Source organism: Embiotoca jacksoni, unplaced genomic scaffold, assembly GCF_022577435.1.
Source record: "Embiotoca jacksoni isolate LCO1_2020_lvr unplaced genomic scaffold, fEmbJac1.0.p SCAF_73, whole genome shotgun sequence".
Lineage (NCBI taxonomy): Eukaryota > Metazoa > Chordata > Actinopteri > Embiotocidae > Embiotoca > Embiotoca jacksoni.
In genome coordinates this window covers 1059643-1081539 of record NW_027185429.1, presented here as the reverse complement: position 1 = coordinate 1081539, position 21897 = coordinate 1059643, and the positions used below count along the sequence as shown (strand labels likewise).

Sequence of the window (21897 nt, the reverse complement as noted above, 5' to 3'; positions counted from 1 at the left end):
ACCATCATCACCACCATAATCTCATATCTCCATCATCATCACCATCACCATCATCACCACCAACACCATCATCACCACCATCATCATCACCATCATCACCACCATCATCACCATCACCATCACCACCACCATCACCACCATTATCATCAATATCACCATCATCATCACCATCACCATCATCACCACCAACACCATCATCACCACCATCATCATCATCACCATCATCACCACCACCATCATCACCATCACCATCACCACCACCATCATCACCATCACCACCATCATCACCATCATCATCACCACCATTATCATCAATATCACCATCATCATCAACCATCACCATCATCACCACCACCACCATCATCACCATCACCATCATCACCACCATCATCACCATCACCACCATATCATCAATATCACCACCATCATCATTACCATCATCACCACCACTATCATCACCATCACCATCACCATCATCATCACCATCACCACCATTATCATCAATATCACCATCATCATCACCATCACCATCATCACCATCATCACCACCATCATCATCACCATCATCACCACCATCATCATCACCATCATCACCATCATCATCACCATCATCACCACCATCATCATCATCATCACCATCACTATCATCACCACCATCATCACCATCATCATCACCATCACCACCATTATCATCAATATCACCATCATCATCACCATCACCATCATCACCACCAACACCATCATCACCACCATCATCATCACCATCACCACCACCATCATCACCATCACCACCATCACCACCACCATCATCACCATCACCACCATCATCACCATCATCATCACCACCATTATCATCAATATCACCATCATCATCAACCATCACCATCATCACCACCACCACCATCATCACCACCACCATCATCACCATCACCACCATTATCATCAATATCACCACCATCATCATTTCCATCATCACCACCACCATCACCACCATCACCACCATCATCACCATCACCACCATCATCACCATCATCATCACCACCATTATCACCATCATCATCACCATCACCACCATTATCATCAATATCACCATCATCATCACCACCACCATCACCAGCATCATCACCACCACCATCACCACCACCATCACCATCACCACCATCACCACCATCATCACCACCATCATCACCATCACCACCATCATCATCACTATCACCACCATTATCATCAATATCACCATCATCATCATCACCATCATCATCACCACCATCACCAGCATCATCACCACCACCATCACCACCACCATCACCATCACCACCATCATCACCATCACCACCATTATCATCATCATCACCACCACCACCACCATCATCACCATCACCATCATCACTATCACCACCATTATCATCAATATCACCATCACCATCACCATCATCACCACCACCATCACCAGCATCGTCACCACCACCATCACCACCATCACCACCATCATCACCACCATCATCACCACCATCATCACCACCATCATCACCATCACCACCATTATCATCATCATCACCACCATCACCACCATCACCATCATCATCACCATCACCACCATTATCATCATCATCACCACCACCATCACCAGCATCGTCACCACCACCATCACCACCATCATCACCATCATCACCACCATCATCACCACCACCATCACCACCATCATCACCATCACCACCATTATCATCATCATCACCACCATCATCACCACCACCATCACCAGCATCGTCACCACCACCATCACCACCACCACCACCACAACCACCATCATCACCACCATCAACATCATCACCATTATCATCATCATCATCATCATCATCATCATCACCACCATCACCACCATCACCAGCATCGTCACCACCACCATCACCACCATCATCACCATCATCATCACCATCATCACCACCACCATCAACGCCATCACCACCACCATCACCAGCATCGTCAACACCACCATCACCACCATCATCACCATCATCACCACCATCATCACCACCACCATCACCACCACCATCACCATCACCACTATTATCATCATCATCACCACCATCATCACCACCACCACCACCACCATCATCACCATCATTATCATCATCATCATCACCACCATCACCACCATCACCATCATCATCACCATTATCACCATCATCATCATCATCATCACCACCACCATCATCACCATCATCACCACCACCATCATCACCATTATCATCATCATCACCACCATCATCACCACCACCACCACAACCACCATCATCACCACCATCACCATCATCACCATTATCATCATCATCATCACCACCACCACCATAACCACCATCATCATCATCATCATCACCACCACCATCATCACCATCATCACCACCACCATCATCACCATTATCATCATCATCACCACCATCATCATCACCACCACCATAACCACCATCATCACCATCATCACCACCACCACCATACAGCTTTGACTGGTGAAGAACCCGGGGCAACAGTTGTTGTATGTACAGTCTGTCCCATCTGAGCCACTGAAGCTTTCACCTCCTCCAGAGTGGTTGTAGGTGTCTTGGTGTTCTCTCTCACCAGTCTTCTTCTCGCCCGGTCACTCAGTTTGTGAGGACGGCAGCTCTAGGTAGATTTAAACAAAAGCCATACTCCTTCCATGTCTTAATGATGGATTTAACTGAACTCTGTGGGCTGTCCAGTGAGTTGGAAATCTTTTTGTAGCCATCTCCCAACTTATACTTTTCAATGATCTTTTCTCTGAGTTGCTTCAAGTGTTCTTTTGTCTTCATGTTGCAGTTGCAGCATGAATACTGATGAACCAGAGACTGGACCTCCCAGACAGGTGTTTTTATACTACAATCACTGGACACACATCAGCTGCACTCAGGTGATCTCCATTTCACTGATGTGACACTGCTGGCATCAACTCGCTGGACCTATTAGGTCAGTCACTTTAAAGGGGGTGAATATTTATGCAAACACTTATTTCACACTATATATTTTTAATTAATTGACATTAGTTTGTAAAAATCTGTTTTCACTTTGACATTTTTGTCAAAAAAGCCAATTTATATTGACCATCATTTCATGTATAAAAGCAACAAAAGGGTGAAACATCCGAGGGAGTGAATACTTTTTATAGGCATTATAAGTTCATCACAGTTAAAAACTAAAAACAAAAAAATTGGAGCCGCAAATAAAATCTAAGTTGGAGTCACAGTAAACAAACAGAATATGAACATGAGGGAGAAACATTCAAACATTTTAAAATAAATAAAAAGAGTTCAAACATTTTAAAATAAATAAAAAGAGTTCAAACATTTTAAAATAAATAAAAAGAGTTCAAACATTTTAAAATAAAGAAAAAGAGTTCAAACATTTTAAAATACAGAAAAAAAACTTTCAAACATTTTACACATTTAAACACAATCCATTTAAAAAGTGAAACACACACCAGACCAGAGAACCAGCTGAAGGTGTCGACCTTCTGGACACACACACACACACACACACACACACACACACACACACACACACTGATACATATACACACACACACACACACACACACACACACACACACACACACACACACACACTCTCGCACACATACACACACACACACACACTCACACACACTGACACATATACACACACTGATACATACACATACACACACACATACACACACACACACACACACACACACACACACACACACACACTGATACATACACACACACACACACACTGATACATACACACACACACACACACACACACACACACTGGTGCTGACATGTGGAGCTGCCTCCTTCCATCACGGTTGTGTTTTCTTTTTATTCACCTGATGACATCAACATCTTTCATTCCACCTGGAATCATTGTGAATGATCAGATCAGCATTCAGAGTATAAACAGCCTGTTGATGTGTCCAGTCTTCGTCTTCCTCTTCGGCTCCTCTTCACGTACGATAATAAATCATAAAGGTTTTTTTATTTTAATTTAAAATCATCACATTGCTTTTATTGTCCTCAACAGATGAAACTTCTCCACAAAGTTTTCACTCATTTCATGAAATCATGGAATAATATCTTCTTCAGTTTATTGGTTCTTTATTTGACCTTTCGTACCTGGAGGTGTTTGTGTGATCAGCTGTGACCTTTGACCTCCCACACAGGAAGCTGATTATGACTGATATTTCATCAGTTGTGTTGCTTCCACTTGTGACTGAGTTTCATCAGTTTCCCTCAAAATCAAGAGAATGACCCCCCCTGTGTGTGTGTGTGTGTGTGTGTGTGTGTGTGTGTGTGTGTGTGTGTGTGTGTGTGTGTGTGTCTGTGTGTGTGTAATGTGTGTGTGTCTGTGTGTGTGTGTGTGGTGTGTGTGTGTGTGTGTGTGTGTCTGTGTGTGTGTATGTAATGTGTGTGTGTCTGTGTGTGTGTGTGTGTGTGTCTGTGTGTGTGTGTGTGTGTGTGTGTGTGTGTGTGTGTGTGTGTGTGTGTGTGTGTGTGTGTGTGTGTGTGTGTGTCTGTGTGTGTGTATGTAATGTGTGTGTGTCTGTGTGTGTGTGTGTGTGTGTCTGTGTGTGTGTGTGTGTGTGTGTGTGTGTGTCTGTGTGTGTGTATGTGTGTGTGTGTGTGTGTGTGTGTATGTGTATGTATCAGTGTGTGTATATGTGTCAGTGTGTGTGAGTGTGTGTGTGTATGTGTGTGTGTGTGTCTGTGTGTGTGTGTGTGTGTGTGTGTGTGTGTGTGTGTGTGTGTGTGTATGTAATGTGTGTGTATGTAATGTGTGTGTGTCTGTGTGTGTGTGTGTGTGTGTGTGTGTGTGTCTGTGTATGTAATGTGTGTGTGTCTGTGTGTGTGTATGTAATGTGTGTGTGTGTGTGTGTGTGTGTGTGTGTGTGTGTGTGTGTGTGTGTGTGTGTGTGTGTGTGTGTAATGTGTGTGTGTGTGTCTGTGTGTGTGTGTGTGTGTGTGTGTGTGTGTGTGTGTGTGTGTGTGTGTGTGTGTCTGTGTGTGTGTATGTGTGTGTGTGTGTCTGTGTGTGTGTGTGTGTGTGTGTGTGTGTGTGTGTGTGTGTGTGTGTGTGTATGTAATGTGTGTGTATGTAATGTGTGTGTGTCTGTGTGTGTGTGTGTGTGTGTGTGTGTGTGTGTGTCTGTGTATGTAATGTGTGTGTGTGTGTGTGTGTGTGTGTGTGTGTGTGTGTGTGTGTGTGTGTGTGTGTGTGTGTGTGTGTGTAATGTGTGTGGTGTGTGTGTGTGTGTAATGTGTGTGTGTAATGTGTGTGTGTGTAATGTGTAACCAGAGTGAGTAAAGTTGCTGACCTTTGACCTTGAAGCAGAACGAAGTGTTCTGTGTTGAAACTTCCAACTTCTGCTTCCGTTTGAATCAACTGAACTTTAAAAAGCAGTTTAAAGAAAACAGAAATCAGTGATTAATTTGGATGACAGCCGTCATGAGAAGTAAAAGTTATAAGAAGTTCATAACTTCAGTTCAGATCCACGTCTGCTGTTGGTCTCATCAGCTGCTTGTTTACTATGTTTTTACATGTCAACAAACACAACGTGCTTCAAGGACAACAGTTCATCCTTCTCAATGAATATTCATTTATAATAGTCAGTGCTGTCGTACATGGCTTTTATACATTTGTTTATACACATATATATATATATATATATATATATATTTCTTTAATATGTGTAAAAACTTAGGATATCATTGCAGAATTCTTCATGTCTTAATTTAAGATTATTACATGAATGATTTCATGTCTCCAGCTTTATTTTTGCACTAACTATCATTTTTATTATTTTTCTTTTGACTCAGAGGTCAGCAGGACGTTTCCAAACACGACAACCGGTTTTATTTGAAACACATAGTTTTAATTACCAAAGTATCAAAAAGAAAAGTTGACAGCTGTCAGATCCATATCTGTATATATCTGTATATATGTGTCTGTATGTGTGTGTGTATGTATATGTATCAGTGTGTGTGTGTGTGTGTGTGTGTGTGTGTATATGTGTGTGTGTATGTGTGAGTGTGTGTGTGTGTGTGTGTGTGTGTGTGTGTGTGTGTGTGTGTGAGTGTGTGTGTATGTATATGTATCAGTGTGTGTGTGTGTATATGTGTCAGTGTGTGTGTGTGTGAGTGTGTATGTGTGTGTATATGTGTGTATGTATATGTGTCAGTGTGTGTGTGTGTGTGTGTGTATGTGTGTATGTGTGTGTGTGTGTGTGTGTGTGTGTGTGTGTGTGTGTGTGTGTGTGTGTGTGTGTGTGTGTGTGTGTGTGTGTGTGTGTGTGTGTGTGTGTGTGTATGTGTGTATGTGTGTATGTGTGTGTGTGTGTGTGTGAGTGTGTGTGTGTGTGTGTGTGTGTGTGTGTATGTGTGTATGTGTGTGTGTGTGTGTGTGAGTGTGTGTGTGTGTGTGTGTGTGTGTGTGTGTGTGTGTGTGTGTGTGTGTGTAGAAGTCCACATGGTGGTCAGCAGTTCAGTTCTCCCTGACAGTTTCCTTCTTTCGGCTGCAGAGCTCCAACAGTCAAGCAGCTACAGAAACATAAAAACAGCCTCTGATAGTAGAAATAGGCACAATAGAAGAGATAGGAGTCGACTCGGTGCTCATTTAGTCATGACTAGCAACGGGACAACAAACAAACAACAACAACAACACCACAATGACCACAGACGCCTGCGTCCGTTCAACCGTGTGACTCTCAAACATTCTCATCATCAACTTTCTTCTCTGAAAAATAAAACTTCCGTCCTCAACATGAACTAATAAACTAATAATGTGCTGATGGAAATCATAAATATGAATTATTCCTGCGGTGGATTTCTGTAAGAGTCTAAAATGTAAAGATACACTTAGTTAAATACTTGATGGATCGTAATGAGTGAGGAAGAGGAGGGTTATGAGTGATGAAGAGGAGGGTTATGAGTGATGAAGAGGAGGGTTATGAGTGATGAAGAGGAGGGTTATGAGTGATGAAGAGGAGGGTTATGAGTGAGGAAGAGGAGGGTTATGAGTGAGGAAGAGGAGGGTTATGAGTGATGAAGAGGAGGGTCATGAGTGAGGAAGAGGAGGGTTATGAGTGATGAAGAGGAGGGTTATGAGTGAGGAAGAGGAGGGTTATGAGTGATGAAGAGGAGGGTTATGAGTGATGAAGAGGAGGGTTATGAGTGAGGAAGAGGAGGGTTATGAGTGAGGAAGAGGAGGGTTATGAGTGATGAAGAGGAGGGTCATGAGTGAGGAAGAGGAGGGTTATGAGTGAGGAAGAGGAGGGTTATGAGTGATGAAGAGGAGGGTCATGAGTGAGGAAGAGGAGGGTTATGAGTGATGAAGAGGAGGGTTATGAGTGAGGAAGAGGAGGGTTATGAGTGAGGAAGAGGAGGGTTATGAGTGAGGAAGAGGAGGGTTATAAGTGATGAAGAGGAGGGTTATGAGTGAGGAAGAGGAGGGTTATAAGTGATGAAGAGGAGGGTTATGAGTGAGGAAGAGGAGGGTTATAAGTGATGAAGAGGAGGGTCATGAGTGAGGAAGAGGAGGGTTATGAGTGAGGAAGAGGAGGGTTATGAGTGAGGAAGAGGAGGGTTGGGGGCGTCTTGGGTCTTATTTCCTGTTTGCTTCCCTTCAGGAGGATTTCAGTGAAACGTTGGATGCCAGAGAACAGAAGAGCATTTCTATGTTCATGTTGCAGAAGGAGCAGCAGGAAGCTGAAGCTTCTTCTCATCACGAGCTGAACACAACATCCAAACATCTTATCAATAAATAGCATTTTTAGAAAATAACAATCTTTAGTTGTTTTGCTCTGTAAAGACCAAAAGGAGGCATCAGGTGTTTCCATCCAGCAGCAGAGTTAATGCACAGACAGGTAGAAAACAATAGAATAAAGATAATAATAACAATAACAATAATAATAATAATAATAATAATTATAATAATAATAATACTCGTGTAGCTTCATTGTCACCGAAGACTAAAACAACCAGCTGACTGAACTTTAAGAGGAACCGCAGTGAGAAATAAAGACACAAGTAGTGAAATAAGTTTTTGGAACTCGTTTTCTCGCCAGCAAATTTTAAATTTGTAATAAAAAGTAACGTATCGTCAGCACGTGATTATATTGTAAGTTTTACTCGTCTTTTTTCCGATACAAGCCGAGGTGCTTCACGACTTCCTGTTGGAGGAAGGAGACAGAACGGACGTTCACAGCAACTCCTCCACAGATCTGCTGCTTCAGACTGTCTCTGATGTGGAGCTTCAACACGTCTTCCATCGCGAGCATTTAAAATCACTTTGGGATGAAAATCAAACCCTCAAATATCAAGAAATGACAACGTTTAGTTCTTTAGTGCTTCAGAATCCGTCCTGACTGTTTGTAACGTTTCTGAAAATAAAAACAATGTGTGAAGGTGCTCATGTCTGTCACTTCTTGTCCAATCAGCAGCTGCGGTTTGAAGGAGGGAGGAGTTGTTTGAAGCACCTCCACCCGCAGCTCTGCCTCCTCCGCCTGCAGCTCCACCAGTCTGTGCTACGTTGAGGAAAAGTTTCATGGTGTCTCATAGGAGGACGGAACACTGGATGTGATCGAGGCTCAGAAGTCCTCCGTCGAGCGGCGCCACGGTGGAGGAGGAGGAGGAGGAGGAGGTGAGGCTGTGCAGCTGTAAGCTGCTCTCCTTGATGTGCTGGATGAAGAGCTTCCTCTCGTCCTCGGGCGTCTGGCCGTTCTGAGCCCGGACGATGCAGGTCGGCCGGTGCAGGTTGAGCATGTAGACCAGCTGCTGCTTCTGATGCTTCAGATCCTCAATCTGAGCTTTCAGCTCGGCGTTCACCGTCTCCAGTTTCTCAGACTCCTGCAGAGGGAGGAGGGAGGAGGGAGGAGAGGGAGGGAGGAGGAGGAGAGGGAGGGAGGAGGAGGGAAGAGGAGGAGGAGGGAGGAGGGAGAAGGAGAAGGAGAAGGAGAAGGAGAAGGGAGGAGGAGGAGGAGGGGGAGAGAGGGAGGAGAAGGAGGGAGGAGGAGGGAAGAGGAGGAGGAGGAGGGAGGAGGAGGAGGGGAGTTTAGTTGTTATGCTGCACTAATGTAAATGTTCAAAAGGATAAAAACACAAAGCGACTTCCTGCTGTGAGTCATCCTTTCAAAATAAAAGCAGTTCTTGTGTCGGGTTCAGAGTTGACGTCTACCTTCTGCAGAGAATCGGTCTTCTCCTTCTTCTTGTTGCGGCACTTGGCAGCAGCAACTTTGTTCCTCTCCCTTCTCCTCCTCCTCCTGTCGTGCTCCTCCACCGTCTGCTGAGGAGCACAGAACACTCAGAACATCTGGAGAACAGCTTCACACTGTCCACAAACACAGGTGACACCATGTTGTGATGTCATCGCCCCCCACCTCCTCACCTCTCTCTTGACCCCGCCCCCGCAGGCCGGCCGCTCCCAGGCCCGGTCCGAGCTGGAGCTGGCGCCGTCGGAGCTCATGTCGGCGCTGAGCCCGTTGGACAGCCGCTTGGTCTGGATGACCAGCCGGAGCTCCTCCTTCACGATCGGACTGAAGCCGGTGAAGTCGTCCAGGGTGAGCGAGCCGGGCGGAGACAAGCAGGGGACGAGGGCGGAGCAGCTGATGTCCGCCAGCGTGGGACCCGAGTGCTGCAGCATCATTCTGGAAACACAACCCGTTACAGGTCATCACAAAGAACCAGGAACACAAAGCTGAGGAACATGAGACCAAGACACCGGCTTCAAATGTGAAGTCATATCAGGACAGATTCTAATCAGCTCTCCATAAACACATCAATAACCACACAACTTATTTCAACGGGAAAGTGATCGATATTTTGCTGAGTGACATAAATCATGTACAAAATGGACGAGTTTGTTTAAATGTCCAGATTTCTATGAAGTGAGAGGAAGGAGGAGAAACGATCACTTTAGAGGAGAACACGTTTTCCTTTTGGGAAAATACCAGAAAAACTTTCCACAGCTTCTTTAAAGTGGAGGACAGATGCAGCCTTATGATTGACAGCTTGATAAGATGATTAGCATGTTTATATCAGCGGAGTGAGATTGAAACCAAAACAAACACATTTCTATAACTCATATACTGGATATGATGCAGAAATCACTGCTGCTGTAGTTTGTATTGAAGTTAATTCACAACTTGATCATATAAAATAAAATTCCACTTTACATTGAACATATTTCCATTTTGATGTCTTCAGTTAACCATTCAAAATAAATACAGTTGTTTATCATTGACTTTGAAATCTTTGGCATTAAATTAAAAATGTCAGAAAACAACAAAATAACTTTCACATTGACGAACTAATAAATTAATAAAACACAAACTGACTTCCTGAGAAAATGAATAAGATCTTATAAAAGATCGGATCTGAATCAGAGATCTCAGAGGACAAATCACTTCAGAGTGTTTCAAATAATAAGAATAAATCAGTAATCATTACTTCTTTATTTTTATAGGCTGTTAGAACTGAACGGAGCTTCACACGCAGAGTCCTGTTGAAGTTTGAGGGAAGTGTCCCGGGACACGGAGCTCCCGGACCCACCGGGACACGGAGCCTCTCACCGGGTCACCGTCCCCCCCACACCCCCACACCCCCCACCCCGGCCTACCTGGTAAAGCTGTGAGCGGGTCAGATGAAGCTCCTCTCCGGTCTGCTCCTCCAGCTGCTTCCTGTCGCTGTAAATTGCGCTTCGGGCCGCTGCGTTGCATCACCCGCTTTTATAAAGACTCTGGAGGGGGCGGGGCTTAGTGACGCAACCAGGAATCCTACTAGAGACGGAGGGAGGAGGGAGGAGGGAAGGAGGGGAAGGGTGGAGGGAGAGCGGAGAGGTGACGTCATCCTATTTATAGAAGGCTGATCCTGCGATGATGCAATCTAGCAACCCCGAGCTGCTCTGCCATAACAGGAGAGGCTTCCCCTCCTCCCCCCTCATCTGCCCTCCTCCCCCCTCATCTCCCCTCCTCCCCCCTCATCTGCCCTCCTCCCCCCTCATCTCCCCTCCTCCCCCCTCATCTGCCCTCCAACCCCCTCATCTCCCCTCTTCCTCCCTCTCCCCCCTCTTCCTACAGTATTTTCCTCTTCCTCACTTTTTAATCCTCCTCTTCCTCTTACACTCTCTCTTCTTCTCCTGCTCCCTCGTCTTCTCCTCTCTTCTCCTCTTGACTTTCCATCTGTCACTCTTTCTTCGTCTGTCCACTCCCTGTGTCCTCCTCCCTGTTTTCTATTTCTTCTTCCTCACTCTTCTCTCTTCTTTTCCCACCTTCCATCAAGTTTTTCTTTCCTCCTCCTCCTCCTCCTCCTCCTCCTCCTCCTCCTCCTCCCTCAGTCCTCCTTAATTCATCTGTCCTTCTTCCCTCCTTTTCTTCTGTCCTTCCTCGTCGCCTCACTCTCAAACTTCCTCGTTTGAACTCTAAATGTAGGAACATTAAAAATCTGACAGAGAGGTGTTCATCGTGGCTCCGCCTCCTCTCCTGTTGTCACACTGACGTCCATTTAATTCTTCACATTCCTCCTGAAGGAGTGAAATATTCTGTTCAGGCTGAATGAAGCCACACGCTGGTTTATAGTTATTAATATCTCAGCAGGAAGGAGCTATAAAACTCAAACCATCCGATTGGTCAATGCTTGAAAACCGATGTTTCAGGAACGTCCGGAGGGAATCTCTTCAAATTTGTTACAAATGTTCAATTTAACTCAAAGATGAACTTCAAAGAAGACTTTGGGGGTCAAAGGTCAAAGGTCAAGGTCACTATCCGTTCTCATCTGTCTCCCTCCATGAGTCGAACTTCCACCTCTGTGAGGAACTTCTGCCTGCATCAGGAACCATTAATGGAGGAGGAACTTTTCAGTAGAGTTCAAAGAACTGCTGGAGGAAGTACTCCATGTTTGTTCGTGTGCGCTGAACTGATCTGAGGACAGTCGTAGTTCTTAGAGACTTTACTTCCTGGTTTCCCTGAACAAGAGGAACTGTAGTGACAGAAGTGAACATTAATTGCTCGAACAGATGACACGTTGCTTCGATAACTTTGCAGTTATGATATTATAATAGAAACTTAAATGACTTCCTCCATTGTTTGACAAATGAAAACTCACAATCCCACTTCAGATGCTGACGTGAGCCGATCTGAGCGTGAAGTGTGTCGTCAGTGTCGCCTCCTCCTCGTCTTTCTTCACCTCTTTCTTGCTTTTCCTTCCTCCGAACTCATTTCCTGTCACTTCCAGCTCACCGATGTCATCGAGAAACTTCCAGTTTCTTCTGCCTACAACTCAGAATTTGAGCTTTCATTTTCACCACCGCTCTTCTTTCTCAGAAACAACGTGGCTGCAGGAGTTTAAAAAATTGTGAAATATTCAAATGGAGCTGTTGAAATGTTACGTGTCAGCATCCTGAGGATTCACAGGGTTCCTGGAAATGAATTGTACAACAGGAAACACGTTGTCGTAGAAACTTCCACCTCTGAGGTTTCCTTGAGGCCGTGTCGTGTTTCCAGGGAAGTGTGCAGGTTCAGGTGTTTGTGGTGCAGCTGCAGGTCACGGTGGCACCGCCCTGCTGGAAGAAGCATAAACGTTAATAATCAACCCAGATGATGACGATACATCGCAAACACACAATCAGCTGATCGGCAGGAGTTCTGGTGAGAGTTGGAAACGTGTGCCGTGAGTTCAAACACCAACAGACCTCTTCTGACTGGCTGCTGGTTAAATCTGTGAATGGAAACCAAAACATGACTGAAATATCTCAGATTCATTTCATGTTTAATGGCTTTTAGTTTCGCTTGTTTGAGTCCAATCAGCTGCTGTTGAAGCTGCTGCCTTCCAGCAGAGCGCTGTGTCCACCTCTGGAAAGTATTTCAGCACAGATGTGAAGTATGTCTCAGCTCAGAGCCGTCGACTCTGTGGTGGAAGACGAGGAGGTGAAACTCTTCTTTCTTTCCTGCTGTCGATAATTCAATTTAAAGTCATCTGTATTTATTCCCTTCAGATCATCTTCTGTCTGAAACCAGCTGTTTCAGTCTCTTTGAGGACCCGTTTCCCCAGAACACAGCTTTCCTCTGATTGGCCAGCTTTCAGGAAGTCTGATAAAGGTCACGTAACTCCGACTTCTACGTTGTAGAAAAAGAATTTCATCTTTTTTGATTGGAAACGACAGCTTCTCTCAAATCCAGCTGAACGTGGAAACCAACAAACACAACAGTTTGGTGAATATCTTAAAATATTTGAAACTCACTGAACAGTGGAAATTTACTCTTTCAGTCACAAGCTGGGTATAAAAATCTTTGAGATACTTGTTCTTCTGAATGAGAGGAAGCGTGCTGGACTGTAGTGTGACAGGCTGTTAGCTTTAAATATCTTTGAACAAAACTTGCTGAAGCTGTTTTCTCTCAGGAATTTCTTTTACAAACGTTTAACTCATTATTTGAAACTTTAATATGAACATCTGACATCACAACAATGAGACAGAAAACAGAGCCGGTCCTGTTTAACCCAGCGTCAGAGGGCGGTTGTGGTTTCCAGAGACTTTGACCGTCCAACGAGGCCTTCCAGGGTGGAAACCTCTTTTATGAGGACGGCTGAAGATGATGCAAACAAAACAACCAGGCAACAGCAGAAACAAGGTTAAAACGGGGCTGAAAGTAGCACAAGAACTCAGTCGCTCACAACCACACCTATAACAGTCTTGAACTTTGCTGAATCGGGTCGTTTCTACGTTCTCTCGGCTGTGAACGCTGCAGGACGTCCGAGCTGACGATCATTTCCTCAATCTGTTGTTGGGTTTCATTCACGTTCAGTTTGAGCCGAAGAATCTTTTAAGAGATGACGTCTGAAAGTCGAAGTACAGCTGGTAGTTGTGTTTCTATTTTTGGAACACCAGACAATCAAGAAAACACACACACACACACACACACACACACACACACTCACACACTCACACACTCACACACACTCACACACACACACACACACACTCACACACACACACACACACTCACACACACACACACACTCACACACACACACACACACACACACACACACACACACACACACACACACACACACTCACACACTCACACACACACACACTCACACACACACACACACACACACACACACACACACTCACACACTCACACACTCACACACACACACACACACACACACACACACTCACACACACACACACACACACACACACACACACACACACACACACACACACACACACACACACTCACACACTCACACACACACACACTCACACACACACACACACTCACACTCCAAGCAGGCCGGCGGGTGCTGAAAGGTTTATGAGGTCAGTCGGTGATCCAGATTGGAGCTGCTGACTCCGTCCACTATTAATACCAGATGATTGGAGCGCTAATCCGCCAGCTAAATATTACATTCTCTATTTTTATGTTTGGAGGGTTTCATGCCAACGTGTTCTCACACACACACACACACACACACACACACACACACACACACACACACACACACACACACACACACACACTACTGTAAACGACCAAACTCCTCCAACATTAAAAAACAACAATAACAAAACAAGTTTTGTTTACTTTATAATGTAAATGAGAAGATGAAACCTGATCATAACAGTGACTTCGACTGTTCACCCTCACCAATCACTCATCTTTTATGGTTTTATATCAGCGCTGTGAGTCACGTGACCACAGGACTCCACAGGAGTCGACCCACACTTTCAACCTGTTCTCAGTTTTCATTTCACTTCCTGGTCTCAGAGCGTGTTCTGGTCCGTCAGGTTTCAGTGTGAGAGAACTGAGTTGGGAGTTTCTCATCCTGAGAATCATCTCTCAGTAGAAGAGAAAGTGAAAAGAACCAGAAAAACCATAAAAGTTATTTTATGAGGAGATAAAGATATGTATCAACCTTCTTTATTGGTGTTTTATTGTGTTTTGAATGGGGGCGGAGTCTCAAACTGATTTTATTGTGGTAGTTGCTTGTTTCCAGAATTAAATATTTTCTGTTCTTTCCTGGTGTAGGATGGCAGCCCAGTTTTCCAATTCTAGCTACATCCAAGAACCATACACTGAATAAAAACAGACTGGATATAAAACTACAGACTGGATATAAAACTACAGACTGGATATAAAACTACAGACTGGATATAAAACTACAGACTGGATATTAAACTACAGACTGAATATAAAACTACAGACTGGATATTAAACTACAGACTGAATATAAAACTACAGACTGGATATAAAACTACAGACTGTATATTAAACTACAGACTGAATATAAAACTACAGACTGGATATTAAACTACAAACTGAACATAAAACACAGACTGGATGTAAAACTACAGACTGGATATTAAACTACAGACTGCATATAAAACTACAGACTGGATATTAAACTACAAACTGAATATAAAACACAGACTGGATATAAAACTACAGACTGCATATAAAACTACAGACTGGATATAAAACTACAGACTGGATATAAAACCACAGACTAGATATAAAACTACAGACTGGATATAAAACTACAGACTGCATATAAAACTACAGACTGGATATAAAACTACAGACTGGATATAAAACTACAAACTGACTATAAAACACAGACTGGATGTAAAACTACAGACTGGATATTAAACTACAGACTGAATATAAAACTACAGACTGGATATTAAACTACAAACTGAATATAAAACACAGACTGGATATAAAACTACAGACTGGATATAAAACTACAGACTGGATATAAAACAGAGACTGGATAATAAAACTACAGACTGGATATAAAACTACAGACTGGATATTAAACTACAGACTGAATATAAAACTACAGACTGGATATAAAACCACAGACTGGATATAAAACTACAGACTGAATATAAAACTACAGACTGGATATAAAACTACAGACTGGATATTTAACTACAGACTGGACATAAAACTACAGACTGGATATAAAACTACAGACTGGATATTAAACTACAGACTGGATATTTAACTACAGACTGGACATAAAACTACAGACTGGATATAAAACTACAGACTGGACATAAAACTACAGACTGGATATAAAACTACAGACTGGATATAAAACCACAAACTGGATATAAAACTACAGACTGAATATAAAACTACAGACTGGATATAAAACTACCGACTGGATATTTAACTACAGACTGGACATAAAACTACAGACTGGATATAAAACCACAGACTGGATATTAAACTACAGACTGGATATAAAAGAGTTCGTAGCTTCAGGTCTGTAAAATGGTTCTGATCCAGAAGTGTCTTCAGCTGCAATACCAGCGAGTGCCACTAGAGGTCGGCTCCAAAAAGCCTCCGGCTCCATAGACTCCCATTCAACTTCTCTCATCAAATCCAAAGTGAATAAAATGTGTCCATCAGTTATCTCGGTGTTGTTAGCTAAAGTCACTCCTTCTTATTAGTTTTCTGGAGGTCCATCTGAAAATAATCCCTCATTCATTAGAAAAGAAGATTCAAGAAGACCTGTTTTTGGGGGCGTGTCTGTTTGATTGACAGGCCTGTGGTGCAGTCAGGTTTCTGCTCTAGTTGGGCGGGTCATAGTGTCTTTAACAGTGTCTGTAAACTTTGTACTGACTGCTTTACTTTAGACTTTTTTAAGAGGTGGTGGAGGAGGAGGAGGAGGAGGAGGAGGAGGAGTGCTCTCCTCCTGGTGTTGTTTCCCGGTTCCCCGCTGGTTGCCCGGTAACGCCACGAGCAGGATGAGAGGCATTATTTCCCGGAAAGGCAGAGGGTGAAGTAATCTGGTCCTGCTGAGAATAAAAGATGAAGAGGAGGAGGAGAAGGAGGAGGAGGTGGAGGAAGAAGGAGGAGGAAGAGGGAGAGTTGTGTTTTATCCTTCTGGAATATGAATTTAATTGTTATTTTAGTTACTTCAATTATAAGATTTAAAAGCTTTTTATTTTTAAATAAATACTGGAATTAATATTGAATTGATAGTTATTTATATTATATATAAACTGTATATTTGTTATATCGTTCAGGATTTTAGATTAAATATGTGACTTTGAGTCACATATATAATCCTAATTATAATATTATCATAGTTTGTGCAAACCAATAATAATAATCAAAACAATACTATTATTTAGGCTCTAAAATAAATCAAAAAATGACAAAATATAACTCTATGTTTTAATCGTCTTCGTCTCTCCGCCATCCTTTCCGGGAAGCTGCAGCTCTTCCTCGTCCTCTTCTTCTTCTTCATCACGGGGTATCCGGGAACCCCCCTCTCCCCCGCCCCACCTCCCACCCCACCTCCTCACTCCAGCTGACCGGCGGGAGGGTGAGAGCAGTGAGACCTGCAGGACGGATGTTCGTGTACTTACTGGACGTGGTGATGTGCTAAACGGGGTTTTGAGTGTTACGGCAGCCGGACGGGATCATTTGCACTTTCGATATGAGTGATTCACCGCATTCTGGTAAAAAAAGAAAAAAAAAGATCGACGGTAAAACGGAAGTGGAGCTGAAGAGAGACGGTAAAGAGGGTGATGATGATGAAGACCGCTGCAGCTTAATCTGCTGCTTCCACAGAAACTGATGACGAATCATTTTCTGTTAATGATTATTATAAAAATTATATTCATTATAAAATAATCTGGATTTATTCTAAATGTCTTCTAAATGATTTTAGAAATGTTTCTCTAAGAGTTGATCACGTCTGCTGTCATTAGAAATCAAAAATCTGTCTTTTTATATCATAATTTGTGTTATTTGTACTGACTGCACCTCCTCTGGGACCATTATAATAATATAATATAATATATAATAATATAACAATAATATTAGAAATATTTGTCATCTCAGGAATTAAATTCAGAAAGTAATCAGACACCGTCTCTCTTTTTATGTGAATTAATTTCTTCCCATCAATTCGCAGTCAATAATCACTCATAATGACAAAGTGGAAACTTTTGGTTTTCAAATGTGCAACTTTTTAAATGTAGATTTACTGTGTGTGTGTGTGTGTGTGTGTGTGTGTGTGTGTGTGTGTGTGTGTGTGTGTGTGTGTGTGTGGGTGGGTGTGTGTGTGTGTGTGTGTGTGTGGGTGTGTGTGTGGGTGGAACCAGGATTGTAACACTGTCTCTGTTTTTGTTTTTTTTATCATTTTGTGGTCACAGTTGGAGACCGTTACATCAGCACATTCAGGAAGTGACAAACATGGTGTAAGTTCAACTTCTAATTCCTATCCACTAACCCACCCTCCTCACTAACTCACCTTCATCACTAACTCACATCCACTAACTCACCCCCTCACTAACTCACCCCCTCACTAACTCACCCTCCTCACTAACTCACCGCTCTCACTAACTCACCCTCCTCACTAACTCACCGCTCTCACTAACTCACCCTTCTTACTAACTCACCCCCTCACTAACTCACCGCCCTCACTAACTCACCCCCTCACTAACTCACCGCTCTCACTAACTCACCGCTCTCACTAACTCACCCTCCTCACTAACTCACCGCTCTCACTAACTCACCCTCCTCACTAACTCACCCTTCTCACTAACTCACCCCTTCACTAACTCACCGCTCTCACTAACTCACCCTTCTCACTAACTCACCTTCCTCACTAACTCACCCTCCACTAACTCACTCTCCACTAACTCACCTCCCTCACTAACTCACCCTCCACTAACTCACCCTTCTCACTAACTCACCCTTCTCACTAACTCACCTTCCTCACTAACTCACCCTCCACTAACTCACTCTCCACTAACTCACCTCCCTCACTAACTCACCCTCCACTAACTCACCCTTCTCACTAACTCACCCCCTCACTAACTCACCGCCCTCACTAACTCACCCCCTCACTAACTCACCGCTCTCACTAACTCACCGCTCTCACTAACTCACCCTCCTCACTAACTCACCGCTCTCACTAACTCACCCTCCTCACTAACTCACCCTTCTCACTAACTCACCCCTTCACTAACTCACCGCTCTCACTAACTCACCCTTCTCACTAACTCACCTTCCTCACTAACTCACCCTCCACTAACTCACTCTCCACTAACTCACTCTCCACTAACTCACCTCCCTCACTAACTCACCCTCCACTAACTCACCCTTCTCACTAACTCACCCTTCTCACTAACTCACCCTTCCTCACTAACTCACCCTCTGGTCCAGTTCTACTCAGCTGCTGGTCCGGTTCTGTTTTGGTTTTTTTGGACACTGAGAGCGAAGCTACAACCGGAGTCAAATTCTTTGTATGTGTCAACATACCTGGTGAATAAAGGGATTCTGATTCTGATTCTGATTCTGAAAAATGGACCAAATTCCCAAAAGAATAAGAAATAAAGAGGCAGAAGTGAGCATTCTTTTGGACCGGGACGTATCGGACCTTCCCCTCTCCGGGCTGCAGGAGGCGCCACATCCTCGGCGCTGCTATTTTTAGAAGGAGTATTCAAACACTCAAACACAGTAACAGGGACGCTGAGTCACTACTCATCTTTATTTGTGTCGCAAAGGAGGTGTGAAGCTGTGATGTAAAAAGACATGACATCACTGTGATGTCAGCTGGGGTGGGAGGGGGGTGTGGGGGGCGGGGGGGTTTCAGGGCCTGCTGTATCTGTGTTGATGATATCTGTACTTTTTAAATATGATCCCAGCAGATAGAAAGAAGAAACTTACAGCAGTAATCCTTTATTTTAAGAAAAAGTCAACTTTGAGGTGTCAAAAAGTGAAGTTACACTTTAAACATACACGTATCTCTGATTTCAGGATATGTATCACAGTCATTCAAAATATTCATGCTCCAACGTCTCAGATCCAACTCAGAACCGTGGTCCTGATGACGTGTCTGATTACAGACGGTCTTTGTTCTTCTGAGCAGCTTCAGTTCTTCTCCGAATGAATCTGAGCTTGAGTTGATGTTTCCGGAGGAGTCGCAGCTCCTCCCTCTGACGCTGCTGTTAAACTGGAACTTCATTCTTCACCAACTTCTGCTGAAACCTAACTGCTTCCTGCTTCTTGTTTTCATCTCTGATTGAACAGCAGCTTTGGTTTCACTCTGATAATAATGACTTGGTGTTTTCTGTTGCTTCCTACTTTCCTTCTCGCTGCTTCTCAGCATGACTCGGCAGATCTGAGCCTGCTGACTCAGGGATCATGTGACCTGGTTTACACTCAGTTTCATCAGACTTCATCTCATTTCATCACTTAGTTTCCTGGTTGTCTTGTTGTTCCTGAAATCTCTCCAACTGTCCCTCCTGAAGGCCCAGACGGAATTTTAAGGAATATCATGTAGTTTAGTTCAGATCAGTTCAATAAAAAATAAAATGTGGACACATTAACTTCAGTATTTGAGTTCATAGTGGAGAATTAATGTTTTAATGAAATAGAATCTGAACTTTTGTTCTTTTGTTTGACAGCATCGTTAATTAACTGAATTATTGGAGGTTTTATTGCTGATCAATGTTTTATTTAAACGAGACACTGAACCAAAAACACAGAAAGGTCAGAGGTCATGGAGGCTCATGTTTGGTTGGATGTTCAGCTGATATATTGTAGTTTTAGTTTGTCTTCATAACTTAGATAATAATCTACGTCTGAGGAAAACGATTAAATCTTCTTCTCCCTCTGTGTCTTTGTGTTTCCTGTTAGCTTGATAAACCGTGAGCCTCTGTGGCTTCCAGACGCCCTCCGTGTTGATGTTGCCAAGCAACGGTGGTTTTAACGACTTAAGCACTTGAACGCGACGCATACGGTGCACACGACCTCCCGTGTTGTAACCACGAGTCACGAGTTCAGTCATCGTATGATCCTGATAACGTGTCTGATCCGGTCGTTCCTTTCAGTCATCGTCTCAGCATCAAGTCATCATTTGTCATTTAGTCACCTTCTTCTTTCTCTTTCCATCTGTTTGTCTCCGTGGGTCACTCTGGGCCAATCAGAGAGCTCAGGTGAGATGACATCACCCCTCCGATCGGGAGTGTGACCTCACCTTGCATCATCATGAATTCCTAATGAGGGATCTCAGCGTCCAACCAGCAGAGGGCTGGATTATCAGGTAATGAGGCCTGACGGCTCTCAGCCAATCAGATCGCAGCACACAGATTACTGCTCAGGGGGAATCAATAATGCGCACGCACGCACGCACGCACACACACACACACACACACACACACACACACACACACACACAGAGAGAGAGAGAGCGTGGTCGTGCTACAGTAGATGAGCAGGCAGATAGAACTACAGAGAAGTGATGGAAGACATAAACAAAGAAAAGAGGAGAGAAGGAAAGTAAGAGGACAAGATGATGTCAGAGTTTCTGATTGACAGCCAGCAGCAGTGAGTCATCGCTGGAGCATCAACTTGAAACCTACGACTACGACCTGTCACTCAGCGTTGAAGTTGTGCTGATGCTCCGGTCTGAGCCGCTGGCTCACCTGTCACACTCATCATCACTTCCTGCTCCTGTTTCTTACTTCCTGCTCCTGTTTCTTACTTCCTGCTCCTGTTCGGAGGTCAGACAGGTTCCCACTTCCCTCTGAGGATTTGAGGATTAGTTCAACGTGCAGTAAACAGCAGCACAAGCAGAAGTAGATCTTTTGTGAAAAAGCATTAGAACGAATAAAGTCCCAGCAGACATGATGATGTCATCAAGGCTGGAGTAACAGAAACATTATTATACATTCATTATTATTAAAACCACACACACACACACTCTCACACACACACACACACACACACACACACACACACACACACACAGAAACGTCCCACTGATGGGAACATCTTTAATCTCTGACTCATAACAGAGATCATGTAAA

General features: G+C 43.7%; 1 protein-coding gene across 3 annotated transcripts; it reads right to left on the bottom strand.

The window, feature by feature from the left end:
* Nucleotides 1–8375: 8375 nt before the first annotated feature.
* atf3 (activating transcription factor 3) lies at nucleotides 8376–11350 on the bottom strand. 3 transcript variants are annotated; one of them, XM_069177507.1, is made up of 5 exons: nucleotides 11147–11350; nucleotides 10669–10828; nucleotides 9439–9697; nucleotides 9229–9336; nucleotides 8376–8900 (listed from the first exon to the last, which is right to left on the bottom strand). In XM_069177507.1, the coding sequence occupies exons 3-5, from the start codon at nucleotides 9694–9696 to the stop codon at nucleotides 8607–8609; spliced, it is 660 nt and encodes a 219-aa protein (XP_069033608.1). In that variant the 5' UTR covers nucleotide 9697; nucleotides 10669–10828; nucleotides 11147–11350; the 3' UTR covers nucleotides 8376–8606. The 3 variants fall into 3 exon arrangements, with proteins under 3 accessions (XP_069033608.1, XP_069033609.1, XP_069033610.1); XM_069177508.1 differs by having other exon boundaries at nucleotides 11172–11350; XM_069177509.1 differs by lacking the exons at nucleotides 10669–10828; nucleotides 11147–11350 and adding an exon at nucleotides 10500–10537.
* Nucleotides 11351–21897: the final 10547 nt, after the last annotated feature.

Excerpts from the sequence above, each read along its gene's own strand:
- atf3 (XM_069177507.1), bottom strand. The coding sequence starts at position 9,696 with ATGATGCTGCAGCACTCGGGTCCCACGCTGGCGGACATCAGCTGCTCC. Across the intron at positions 9,337-9,438 it reads GGGGCGGGGTCAAGAGAGAG|CAGACGGTGGAGGAGCACGA; the intron begins GTGAGGAGGTGG and ends TGTGCTCCTCAG. Across the intron at positions 8,901-9,228 it reads AGACCGATTCTCTGCAGAAG|GAGTCTGAGAAACTGGAGAC; the intron begins GTAGACGTCAAC and ends CTCCCTCTGCAG.